Raw genomic sequence first — 12,394 nt, forward strand, 5'->3', positions numbered from 1 at the left:
TTAACTGACAGAGTTGGATAATTAAATGGATAATGTTGTATGCGATGGCTTCAGATCAAGAATCTGCAACTTAAGCAACTTGCTTTGATTCATGAGAATTTCCGGTATTCCTGTGAGCAATATTTTAAATATATTGTTTTGATAAGAAAATGTATTCCCGTTCAAGAATTGAGGCAAAAGCGAGAAAAACGGTAAAAATGACATTTTTCACAATATGATTGTTTCCATTAAGTTTAGCGGAGGCCTCGATTCCCTTGATGTATATTCTGTATCGCTAATATTCTTCTACTTCGGAGTCCAGGTCGTCGTACGACATCAACGATCTGTAGCCGGACGTCTGAGAGAAGTTCAGGGTCATCTGGTTGTCAACGTTTTTTCCGATCTGAAGCGTGGAAAGCCAACCGAGGACGTCGTCGTAGGGTCTCTTTGGTTCCTCTCCTCGAGGCAGAGAGCCGGCGACAGAGGAACCTGGACGCTCTGCTTTCACTGTGAATTAGACAAAACACACGACTCGCTGTGAGGTCACTGAGTGACGGACATGGGAAGTCCCGCCCCTTCAGGGTGGAACATCATGGGACATAATTTCAAAATAAATACGCAGGTATAGTCAACGTCGAGATTCTCCAAGCGTCACAACATGGCGTCTTTTCACGATACACTTCCTTCCTCACAGAAAGTTAGGTTTAGTTGAAAAAAAGCACTTATTTCAACGTTTCCTCTTTCCATCGGTCCATACGATATCAAACGAAAAACAAAAACGTTTGAGCAGTTTTCTACAAATGTTAAAAATAAACTTTACAGGAAACTACTTAGTTAGATTTTTGGAAAAGATTAATTACTAAATAGTTTTGGGAAGAAATCATAAATTAGTAAATAGGTTTGTGAAAAGATCGTAAATTACTGAATACGTTTGTGGAAAGATCGTAATTACTAAATCGGTTTGTGAAAAGATCGTTAATTACAAAGTTTGGTTTTTGGAAAAGATCGTAAATACTAAGTTAGGTTTAGGAAAAGAACGTATATTCCGATATTTTGTTTTAGGAAAAAATCATAAAATAAGATATTGGAAAAGATCGTGAATTAGAGAAATAGGTTCAGGAAAATACGGTGAATTACACGGCGGACACCGGAAAGGGGCGGGACTCACTGTGATGAATCCCATGTTTACTCACTGTCTGGGAGGATGATGTCCATGCTGCTCTGCAGGAGAGTCGAGGATTTAACTTCGATGTCTTTATCCAGCTTTTCAATTTCCTTTTTGATTTTCAAGGATAAGATGTCCTCCTTCTCCTTCTCCTTTTCATCCTTCTTCCTAAAGGCAATACCCTTGGCTGAAAAACAAACAAAAGATCAGAAACAACAGAACGTCGATGGGACAACACAAATGAATCATAAAACACTCACTCAGTGGCATGGATCTCGTGCTCGTCTTTCTCCCCTTGACATCCGCCTGCAGTTGGAGGAGTGTCTCCCTGAAGCCCGCCATCATCTCCAGCTCCCTCCTCTTGTACTCCTCCCCCAGGCGCTGCTTCAGCACCAGCTTCAACTGCCTCTTCCCAAAGTTCTCCTCGATTCTCAGGTAGACGTCGTCCATCTCGGGGCGGAAAAGCCTGCCGTCGTTGCCCGCCACTATTTCCTCGATCTTCTCGAACAGCTCAATCACCTGACCCGGGTCCATTTTCTTGGTGTTGTTCATAACGTGGTATTTGTTCTCGCACTTGTCGATCAGCCATCGCAGGGCGCTGTGCTCCCTCTCGATGTGCTCCTCCACGGTCTCTTCCGCCAGGTTGTCTCCATACGTGAACAAAACCACGGCGTGTTTCCAGATGGCGGCATCAAAGAGGTTCAAGCGTTCCTCCAGGGCGGCCCGCTGGGCCTCTCCGAAGCTCAGGTCCAAGGGAACCACCAGCAGCACGGCGTGGACCCCCGAGGGGCTCAGCGACAGGCCGCGGACTATTTCCCGGTCTCTCTCTTTGGAGCAGTAGGAGGGATAATTCCTCCAGCCCGGAGTGTCGATGACCGTGACCAGCCTGCCGGACACTATCCCCGTCTCCATCTTAGACGACTCATTCTCGAAGGTGGGGAAAGCTTCTCTACGCAGGAGGTTGTTTCCTGTTGCGCTCTTCCCAAACGTCTTCTGACCGAGCATCACCATCGTGAGCTCTGGTAGTTCTTGACTGTCATCTGAGGAGAAGAAAAAACAACAACTGTACTGTGTGAAAATAAAAAATCCCATCCGGTACATACAATACTTATGTTGCAGTACAGATTTAGAAACGTTTGTTTGACCCTCGTTAAAGATGCATTGTGAAAGATCGAGCCAGAACTTTTGTTCCAAAAGAATGTGACACGGTTACAGTGTTGACCTGATGTACCTGGCAATCACCTTGTATCCCCGCCCCTAAAGCATACCGCCTCTAAAGCATACCGCCCCTAAAGCATACCGCCCCTAAAGCATACCGCCGCTAAAGCATACCACCCCTAAAGCATACCGCCCCTAAAGCATACCGCCCCTAAAGCATACCGCCCCTAAAGCATACCGCCTCTAAAGCATACCGCCCCTAAAGCATACCGCCGCTAAAGCATACCGCCCCTAAAGCATACCGCCGCTAAAGCATACCGCCCCTAAAGCATACCGCCCCTAAAGCATACCGCCCCTAAAGCATACCGCCGCTAAAGCATACCGCCCCTAAAGCATACCATGTGATGTCTGTTTGACTCTAAATGGACCATGATCCACTAAATTAACATCATGCTGTATTGAAGAAGACTTGAAAAACAAGAGATTGAGACATAAACTCATGTTTACCATGTTTACTGAGGGAATAAATCAAGAAAGAAGTCGAGTAATTTCCCCATAGACTTCTATGATGAACCATTCATACCTCTGAGGATTTTTCTTTTGGCCACGACTTGACTCTTCCTCACGTGTGCCGCTTCCACCACGCTCGATCTTCTCACCTCCATCGTCAGAAATACCTTGTCGTCAGGAACAAAGTAGTCCTGACCGTCTCCGGCCACGGTCTCGGCAATCTTCTCCAGCAGCTCCGTGATCTGAGTCCCATCGTCGGCGCTCTTGTTGTCGATGACGTGGTATCTGTTTCCGCACCGGTCGACCAGAGACCTCAGCGCCTCCCCTTCCCCTTCGATGTACTCCTCCGCGGTGTGACTTCCCAGCCAGTCGCCCCTGGTGAAAACCACAACCGTGCGTTGCCACACTCCTTCGCCGAGAAGCTCCACGTGCGACGTCACCGCGTCCAAATGTTTGGCATTAAACGACGCGTCTGCGTCGATCGCCAGCAGGAAGACGTGCGGCCCGGGGAGGCAAAGGAACGGGCTGCGCATCACTTCCTCCCTGGTCGCCTCAGGAGTGTCCAGCACGGAGAAGCCTTTCCACCAACCCGGCGTGTCCACGACGGTTATCTCCGTTGTGCCCACGAAACCCCGCCGGGCCGCCGAGCGTGCCGTTCTCTTCCCGTCTTCGTGCTCTTTGAATCCAAGGACGGAGTTCCCCAGAGAGGTTTTCCCAACGCTTCGGCTTCCCAAGAGAACCACGCGGAGCTCCGGGAGGGTTTTCATCTCTTCTTGTGGGACAAAGACAAAGTGAGATTATTGAACTCAACGTAGAGGAGCCAAACTAATGTTTACGAAAAGAAGACTTGAAACTAGAGACTGAGACATGAACTCATTCGTTTACAATGTTTACTGAGGAAATAAATCAAGAGAGAAGTAGATTCATTCATATAGACTTCTATACAACCAGAGGAGTCTCCCCTTGGTGGTCAGTAAAGAGATGCAGCTTTAACACATGACACATAGACTTCTATATAACCAGAGGAGTCGCCCCCTAGTGGTAAGTAGAGAGAATGCAGTTTTTAGACACTTCCTCATCGGCTTTACTTCAATTCCACCTTGCAGTATAACTTAAACTTGAGGAGGCAATACATTGAGGTGTATTCTCATCATTGAGAGTTTAATTTTAATCGAATAAAGATTCCCACCTCAACCATTCTAATGGAAAACATGATTTACAAAGATCCCCCTAAATGACGCGTACCGGCCCTTTAAATACGATACAGGACGTGTTTGTGTGCATCCATTGTGACCCTCACCTGGAACGAGTGTCCTCATTTGTGATCTCTGTTCTTCGGACCTCCTCTTCCTCACTTCCGCCCTCTTGGCCACCTCTCGCTGCTTCTCTTCAATGGCGCTCAGCGTCTGCTCGTCCACCTGGTAGCACCTGCCGCCGTTGTGCCGCGCCACCTCGTCCACCATCTGCAGCAGCCGCCTCACCTGGCCGCCGTCTCCCCGGTCCTTGTTGTCGAACACGTGGTAGCGGTTCCAGCATCGCTCCGTCAGCCACCGGAGCGACTCTCCCTCGCTCTCGATGTGCTGCTCGATCGTCTTCTCGCCCAGGAAATCCCCGCAGGTGAAGAGCACCACGGTGTGCCGCCAAACCCGCTCCCCGAGGAGCTTCATGTGCTCCTCCACGGTCCTCCTGTTCTTCACGGAGAAGGCTGAGTCCACGGGGACGACGAGGAGGAAGGCGTGCGGGCCGGGCGGACACCGGGAAGCATTGAGTTTAAACCGCCGCTTGTCCCCCTCCGGGATCTCGGTGAGGGAGAGGGAGCGGCTCCACCCCGGAGCGTCGACCACGAGGAGCCGCCGGCCCTGCGCCTTCGCGTGCCTCACCTCGGTCTGAGTGGTTCTGGTTCGGCCGCACTCGAACCGTTCCTTTCCCAGGATGGTGTTGCCGGAGACGCTCTTGCCGGCCCAGCGCTCGCCAATCAGGATGAGTCTGACCTCCGGCAGGACGGCGCTCTCGCTCCCGTCTGGAAGAACAAAAGAACCAGAAAGACTTTGTGAAACGGCTTCCTCGGCTTGACGGTGATGGATTTCGTTTGCGATCAATTTCGCTTTTTCGTTCAAAACGACTACAGGTCTCACGCCGAGTGGCACTAAAGATGAGACGGACAGGATAAAACGAGGAAGACGAGGTCATGCCGGGCGCTGCCTCGGCCGCTTCTCCTGACTGATGGTAGAGGAACCTTTGGTGAACTCGTGCTTGTGTTGTTCCTCCGGGAGTTATTTTTGACTCTATTGATCTCTTTTCATTTGAAAGACGCAGTGGGAAGATTGTCAGTGAGTTGAGATTAAAGAAAATGGAAAAACATTTTTAGACTGACCCTGAAGCAAAACAAAGAAGAGGAAGAAGAAAAAACATCAACAGACTTGTCATAGACGTTGCACTGCACGACGACCTCGAGGTGCGTCTATTCCTCCCGTGATTTAAGTATTTACGTGAAACTGTTCGGGTGGAGTTTAAATAATTTCCCAGGAAGAGGAACGTTTTGATAACCTGACGTTTAGGTAAAATCGTAGTTTCTCTTTACTGGAAGTCAAGTCTGGTATGAACAGGTTGAACCGGTTTTTGTTGGCATCAGTCCACAGGCGGCATTATTTAACCCCTACGTGTGTTTCCCTTAATCACTCAGAGTTTGAGGATGTAAATCATATGTTGTATGGCCGCCGTACTCCTGTTTTGATCTTACACTCAACGACATATAAAGGGGGTGAAGGAAAGGGAACGCCACGAGCCTTGAGAGCTGATCTGAACTGCAAAGAGAAGGAAAAACAGGGCACCTTGAATGCATCACGAACAAAAGAGCACAAAACAAATGTCGGTATGGATGTTTCCGCTTTAACTGATTCACAAGATGGAGGTAAGGTGAGTATTTAAGCTCGAACCACCTGGTTTGACATCTAAAACACATCTGACGTCGCACTGATCGAACATAATCACAACGACGTGAAGAAGAAGGCCTTTTGATAAAAAAACATGTGAAAGCATCGAGTACGCAGACAATTAAATTTTTTTATCTTTTAGAAGTGAAACTCACCGAGTTCGTTTTCCATTTTTTAGCCGTCTTATCTTCCCCAAAAGTTGAGTTTCAATGGACCGAACAGGAGCGTTTGTCCTCAGGAGGGAATATGTGAAGGGAACAGGGACCGGTGATTTAACGGCCTTTCCTCCACAGCTTGGAGGGAGCGAGTGAGACAACAGAGCGAGCGGCGCGAGAGTCTCCTTACAGAGGAATCCGGTTCCACAGGTCACGACACGCTGTGACGATGAAACGTGTCCAGAGACAATAACAAGCTCACGCAACCGTCGTTGTCTTTGGGAGTCAGATCCAAAGTCAGATTTGCTTTTATGAAACGCTGCTGAAAAGCTAAAAAAGAGCCAAAAAATAGTCAAAGTTTCCTTTTTGTGTCTTTTTTTTGCAAGATCAGCAGATTTCAAGCAAGTCTACTGTCATGTGGATAATATTCTGTTTTTCTATAAATTTAGTTTTCTTCGCAGATATCGGCAGATTTATTTGGGGTTCATTTGAATCTCCGCCCTAAACTGTCTCCTGTCTCCTGTCTCCTGTCTCCTGCCTCCTGTCATCTGTCTCCTGTCTCCTGCCTCCTGTCATCTGTCTCCTGTCATCTGTCTCTTGTCTCCTGTCTCCTGCCACCTGTCTCCTGTCACCTGTCTCCTGTCTCCTGTCACCTGTCTCCTGTCTCCTGCCTCCTGTCATCTGTCTCCTGTCATCTGTCTCCTGTCATCTGTCTCTTGTCTCCTGCCACCTGTCTCCTGTCACCTGTCTCCTGTCTCCTGTCTCCTGTCATCTGTCTCCTGTCTCCTGCCACCTGTCTCCTGTCTCCTGTCATCTGTCTCCTGCCTCCTGCCACCTGTCTCCTGTCACCTGTCTCCTGTCTCCTGCCTCCTGTCATCTGTCTCCTGCCACCTGTCTCCTGTCTCCTGCCACCTGGCTCCTGTCTCCTGTCTCCTGCCACCTGTCTCCTGTCACCTGTCTCATGTCTCCTGCCTCCTGTCATCTGTCTCCTGTCTCCTGCCACCTGTCATCTGTCTCCTGTCTCCTGCCACCTGTATCCTGTCTCCTGTCATCTGTCTCCTGTCTCCTGTCTCCTGCCTCCTGTCATCTGTCTCCTGCCTCCTGTCTCCTGCCTCCTGTCATCTGTCTCCTGTCTCCTGTCTCCTGCCACCTGTCTCCTGTCACCTGGCTCCTGCCACCTGTCTCCTGTCTCCTGTCACCTGTCTCCTGTCACCTGTCTCCTGTCTCCTGTCTCCTGCCACCTATCTCCTGTCTCCTGTCACCTGTCTCCTGTCTCCTGTCTCCTGTCTCCTGCCACCTGTCTCCTGTCACCTGTCTCCTGTCTCCTGCCACCTGTCTCCTGTCTCCTGTCACCTGTCTGCTGTCTCCTGTCATCTGTCTCCTGTCTCCTGCCACCTGTCTCCTGTCATCTGTCTCCTGTCTCCTGCCTCCTGTCTCCTGCCTCCTGTCATCTGTCTCCTGTCATCTGTCTCCTGTCTCCTGCCACCTGTCTCCTGTCACCTGTCTCCTGTCTCCTGTCATCTGTCTCCTGTCTCCTGCCACCTGTCTCCTGTCTCCTTTCTCCTGCCACCTGTCTCCTGTCATCTGTCTCCTGTCACCTGTCTCCTGTCTCCTGCCTCCTGTCATCTGTCTCCTGTCACCTGTCTCCTGTCTCCTGCCACCTGTCTCCTGTCTCCTGTCACCTGTCTCCTGTCTCCTGTCAACTGTCTCCTGTCATCTGTCTCCTGTCTCCTGCCACCTGTCTCCTGTCACCTGTCTCCTGTCTACTGCCTCCTGTCATCTGTCTCCTGTCTCCTGCCACCTGTCTCCTGTCTCCTGTCTCCTGCCACCTGTCTCCTGTCTCCTGCCACCTGTCTCCTGTCACCTGTCACCTGTCTCGTGTCAACTGTCATCTGTCTCCTGTCACCTGTCTCCTGTATCCTGTCACCTGTCTCCTGTCACCTGTCTCCTGTCACCTGCCACCTGTCTCCTGTCTCCTGCCACCTGTCTCCTGTCACCTGCCACCTGTCTCCTGTCACCTGTCTCCTGTCTCCTGCCACCTGTCTCCTGTCTCCTGTCACCTGTCTCCTGCCTCCTGTCATCTGTCTCCTGTCACCTGTCTCCTGTCTCCTGTCACCTGTCTCCTGTCTCCTGCCACCTGTCTCCTGTCACCTGTCTCCTGTCTCCTGCCACCTGTCTCCTGTCATCTGTCTCCTGTCTCCTGCCACCTGTCTCCTGCCTCCTGTCATCTGTCTCCTGTCACCTGTCTCCTGTCTCCTGTCACCTGTCTCCTGTCTCCTGCCACCTGTCTCCTGTCATCTGTCTCCTGTCTCCTGCCACCTGTCTCCTGTCTCCTGCCACCTGTCTCCTGCCACCTGTCACCTGTCTCCTGTCTCCTGTCATCTGTCTCCTGTCTCCTGCCACCTGTCTCCTGTCTCCTTTCTCCTGCCACCTGTCTCCTGCCACCTGTCTCCTGTCATCTGTCTCCTGTCTCCTGTCTCCTGCCTCCTGTCATCTGTCTCCTTTCACCTGTCTCCTGTCTCCTGCCACCTGTCTCCTGTCTCCTATCACCTGTCACCTGTCACCTGTCAGGTCCAAGGCCGAAGCTGAAGCTGGATCTGGGTCTAGTCCACGGTGGACTGGTCTCTGGTGGATCTGGGTCTGTCGGTGGACTGGACCAGATCGTCACTTTGAGAACCACGAATCACTGCAGCTGATCCAAGAAGCTTTTTTAAAGAGTTTATTTGGTCTGAGGCTGAATGTGTTCATCTGAAACTCTTGAAGTTAAGCATTCTGGGTAAGTAGTGTGTCAAAGTGTGTGAGAGAACTTTTTACAAACCAAGGACAGGAAATGTACACATCTTTAGTTTGGGGTCCTTGCGGCTCTCTTTGAAGAACCCCCGACCCGTTGTGTCACGTGATCAAATCTACAACAAGTCCTTCTAAGCTCCGGGAAACGTCTGTGTGTCCAACAGGTCGGACATCTCCATCCAGGACAGGTCCCACTGCACCTCCGTCACCTCCGGGTCGGTCACAGGAAGCTCCGCCTCCGGAAGGTTCTCTTTAGAGGACGGCCAATGGGTGCAAAGCGTCCGGCACCTTCGCACAAATGCAACAGTCAGTGAAGCGTTGGCGTGGCGGGCCGGAGGTTTCTATGGGGACTGACCTTTGGTGGCGAGCCATCCACACGGCGAGAGGAACGAGGAACAGAGGGACGAGCAGGAAGGAGACAAGGATCCACTTCCAGGATCCTGGCGAGCAAATGGTGTTTGTTGTGTGTCAGTTGAACCAGGAAGTGCATCACTTTCTATTATATGTAAAGGTTACCATTATCAAAAGGTGACAAGGTCACAGTGTTGACCTTATGTTGTCTCTGTTAGCGACCTGTCAATCACCTGTAGCCACGCCCCTAAAGCGTCCCCTGCTTTATGGTCTGTGTGACTCTAAATGACCATAAAGTATAAATGATGACATCATGCTGTATCGAAGAAGACTTGAAGCTAGAGACTGAGACATAAACTCATGTTTACAATGTTTACTGAGGGAATACATCAAGAGAAGTAGAGTCACTATATAGACTTCTATACAACTAGAGGAGCCCCCTGGTGGTCAGGAGAGAGAATGCAGCTTTAACACATGAAGCATAGACTTCTATACAACCAGAGGAGTCGCCCCTTGGCTGTCAGGAGAAAGAATGCAGCTTTAACACATGAAGCATAGACTTCTATACAACCAGAGGAGTCGCCCCCTGGTGGTCAGGAGAGAGAATGCAGCTTTAACACATGAAGCATATACTTTTATACAACCAGAGGAGTCGCCCCCTGGCTGTCAGGAGAAAGAATGCAGCTTTAACACATGAAGCATATACTTCTATACAACCAGAGGAGTCGCCCCCTGGGGGTCAGGAGAAAGAATGCAGCTTTAGCACATGAAGCATAGACTTCCATACAACCAAAATAATGTTACCAGTCGTGGAGGCTGCTTCCCCGTCTGTTGATGTGAAGTTTAAGCCTAAAAGACAACAATTGACATCTCTCACTGGTCTCACAAAGCACGGCGGTGAATGCTGATGAAGCCAGACATCTCACCTGGATCCGGTCTCACCGACAACCAGGTCTCTGGACTCTGCATCTCGCCGGACGCACACCTGTAGTAGCCTTCGTCGCCCCGCGTCACATTCTCAATCGTCATATTCGCCCCTCCGTCTGAAGGGGAGGAGCCGTTAGCGGCGACCTCGGCTCCGTCTTTGAAGAAGGTCGTTTTGCTGTGACTTCCTGTCCAGGACTGACAACTCAAGACCACTTTGTCGCCCTCGGTTACCGGGGAGGCGGGAGCCTTCAAGACCACGGCGCCACCTGTGGGACAAAGACGGTCACATGAAAACCCTCAGAGGCGAATGGTGCAGCTGTTAAACTTGCAAAAATTAAAATTTTAAAATAAAGATAAACGTCTCGGTGCTCCTGTGACTTTTCGGTTCAGAATTGGTCCCTTTTTATGCAAATAGTTGTTATTACAGAAAACCAAATGAATAAAACTCCCCAACATGTGATTAAAAAAATATATATGAGAGAGAAAAAGAAACAAATAAACTAATTATTTCTTCACAAAAAAAGGAAAAATAAATTGCAAAACTTCACAGTTCAGTTATAGTTCATAACTTTATTAGCTTCAGGAAAAGATTGTTTAGTTTGTGTATATATGTGTGTGTGAGTGTGTGTGTGTGTGTATGTGTGTGTATGTGTGTGTGTATGCGAGTGTGTGTGTGTGTGTGTGTGTGTGTGTGTGTGTGTGTGTGTGTGTGTATGTGTGTATGTGTGTGTGTGTGTGTGTGTGTGTGTATGTGTGTGTGTGTGTATGTATGTGTGTGTGTGTGTGTGTGTGTGTGTGTGTGTGTGTGTGTGTGAGAGACTCGTCTCTTTTTTACCTTCAGATGAAGCGACTTGGAGAGCGAATGCACCTGAAACACAGAGAAATAATTTCACACACACACAAACACACACACACACACACACACACACACTTACCTCCACATGGCGCCGCCTCACGCTCCACTGGGAACGCTTTACCTCGACTCGTAATCCCTCTCAACTCAACCCGTTATGTATATTTACCTCTCGGCGTGTCATGGATGAAGTGTGTCTCATTTAGCTCATGAGATATAGACTGTGTGTGTGTGGGGGGGGGGGGGGGGTCTAATTATGCTCACTTCCTGTTCCCTAATGACACTGTTTGTACTGTTACTCATCCCCATGGGAACGGAGGGAATGTACACACACATCGTACTGTATCTCCCTGTGACACACACACACACACTCACGTAACACACACACACAGACCCCCCCCCCACACACACACACACGCACACACACACACACACACTGACAGTGACACAGTCGCTATACTTGCACATTGACTCAAAGTATTTGTATTTAACGCTGTAACCTGATACATTTATGAGACAATTTAGTTACTTTTCTTATAAAAAATGTAACAAAATATATATTATGAATCTTTATTATGGAAGGGTTAGTTCACACACATTCAGACACTCATTTATACACATTTATTAATAAAACAATATATTATGAAGCTTTATTATAGAAGGGTTAGTTCACACATTCAGACACTCATTTATACACATTTATTAATTAAACAATATATTATGAATCTTTATTATAAAAGGGTTAGTTCACACACATTCAGACACTCATTTTTACACATTTATTAATAAAACAATATATTATGAATCTTTATTATAGAGGGGTTAGTTCACACACATTCAGACACTCATTTTTACACATTTATTAATAAAACAATATATTATGAATCTTTATTATAGAGGGGTTAGTTCACACAAATTCAGACACTCATTTTTACACATTTCTTAGTAAACACTATATATTATGAAGTTTTATGTCTCATTTATACACATTTCTTCATAAAACTATACGTCATGAAGCTTCAGCCGGTTTGATCTGGTTCACTCACCCATCAGAGAGGAGAGGAGGACGATGTTCATTATGTCGAACGGCCAAAATCAGATGTGCAGCTCCTCTGTGTTTACTAATTTATACTTATATATAGTAAAAGAGAAAGAGAGAGAGAGAGAGAGAGAGAGAGAGAGAAAGGGACAATACTTGTGAGTTGAAGACTGAAGAGCAGGAGCGTTTATCTCTGAGGAGGAGCTTCCACCAGAGATGGTCATCTCGCTGGAGGCATTTCCTCCTTCCTCCGTCTGTGGCGTCAAGAGGCCAAGAGGTCAAGAGGTCAAATCCACGAAACAAGGCCGACGAGCTTCGTACCTCGTGACCTGCTGCACGTCTGGAAGTTTATTTATCGGTTTCGGTGCTGCTGGTGTTTTGCTTTAAAATAATTTCTGCTTTTATATTTTATCGTTGAGGTTTTATTGTATTTTGTCGTCTCGTGTTTTCTCCTCTTATCTCCTGCGTCGCTGCTTATTTTACCTTCGGGGAATATTTGGGTTTTTTAATTCCTTTTTAATCCAATCAGTTACA

General features: G+C 48.3%; 1 protein-coding gene and 1 long non-coding RNA gene across 3 annotated transcripts in view; both read right to left on the reverse strand.

The window, feature by feature from the left end:
• LOC130194041 (GTPase IMAP family member 8-like) overlaps nt 1–6,008 on the reverse strand; it is a 6,378-nt gene extending 370 nt beyond the window's left edge. The window contains exons 1-6 of one of the 2 annotated variants that reach the window (XM_056414917.1): nt 5,901–6,008; nt 4,113–4,832; nt 2,886–3,581; nt 1,405–2,184; nt 1,173–1,331; nt 1–486 (exon numbers count right to left, since the gene is read on the reverse strand). The exon at nt 1–486 is cut by the window's left edge and continues 370 nt beyond it. In XM_056414917.1, coding sequence (XP_056270892.1) covers nt 275–486; nt 1,173–1,331; nt 1,405–2,184; nt 2,886–3,581; nt 4,113–4,832; nt 5,901–5,916 — 2,583 coding nt within the window. In that variant the 5' untranslated portion in view covers nt 5,917–6,008 and the 3' untranslated portion in view covers nt 1–274. Of the gene's footprint in view, nt 487–1,172; nt 1,332–1,404; nt 2,185–2,885; nt 3,585–4,112; nt 4,833–5,900 lie in introns of both variants that reach the window. The other variant, XM_056414916.1, reaches the window with a different exon arrangement.
• A 3,727-nt stretch (nt 6,009–9,735) lies between these two features.
• Nucleotides 9,736–10,991, reverse strand: LOC130194382 (uncharacterized). The gene is made up of 3 exons (XR_008831832.1): nt 10,904–10,991; nt 10,804–10,836; nt 9,736–10,234 (listed from the first exon to the last, which is right to left on the reverse strand). It is a non-coding gene; the product is annotated as an uncharacterized LOC130194382 (long non-coding RNA).
• Between the last annotated feature and the right edge of the window lie 1,403 nt (nt 10,992–12,394).

Source organism: Pseudoliparis swirei, chromosome 5 (assembly GCF_029220125.1).
Source record: "Pseudoliparis swirei isolate HS2019 ecotype Mariana Trench chromosome 5, NWPU_hadal_v1, whole genome shotgun sequence".
Lineage (NCBI taxonomy): Eukaryota > Metazoa > Chordata > Actinopteri > Perciformes > Liparidae > Pseudoliparis > Pseudoliparis swirei.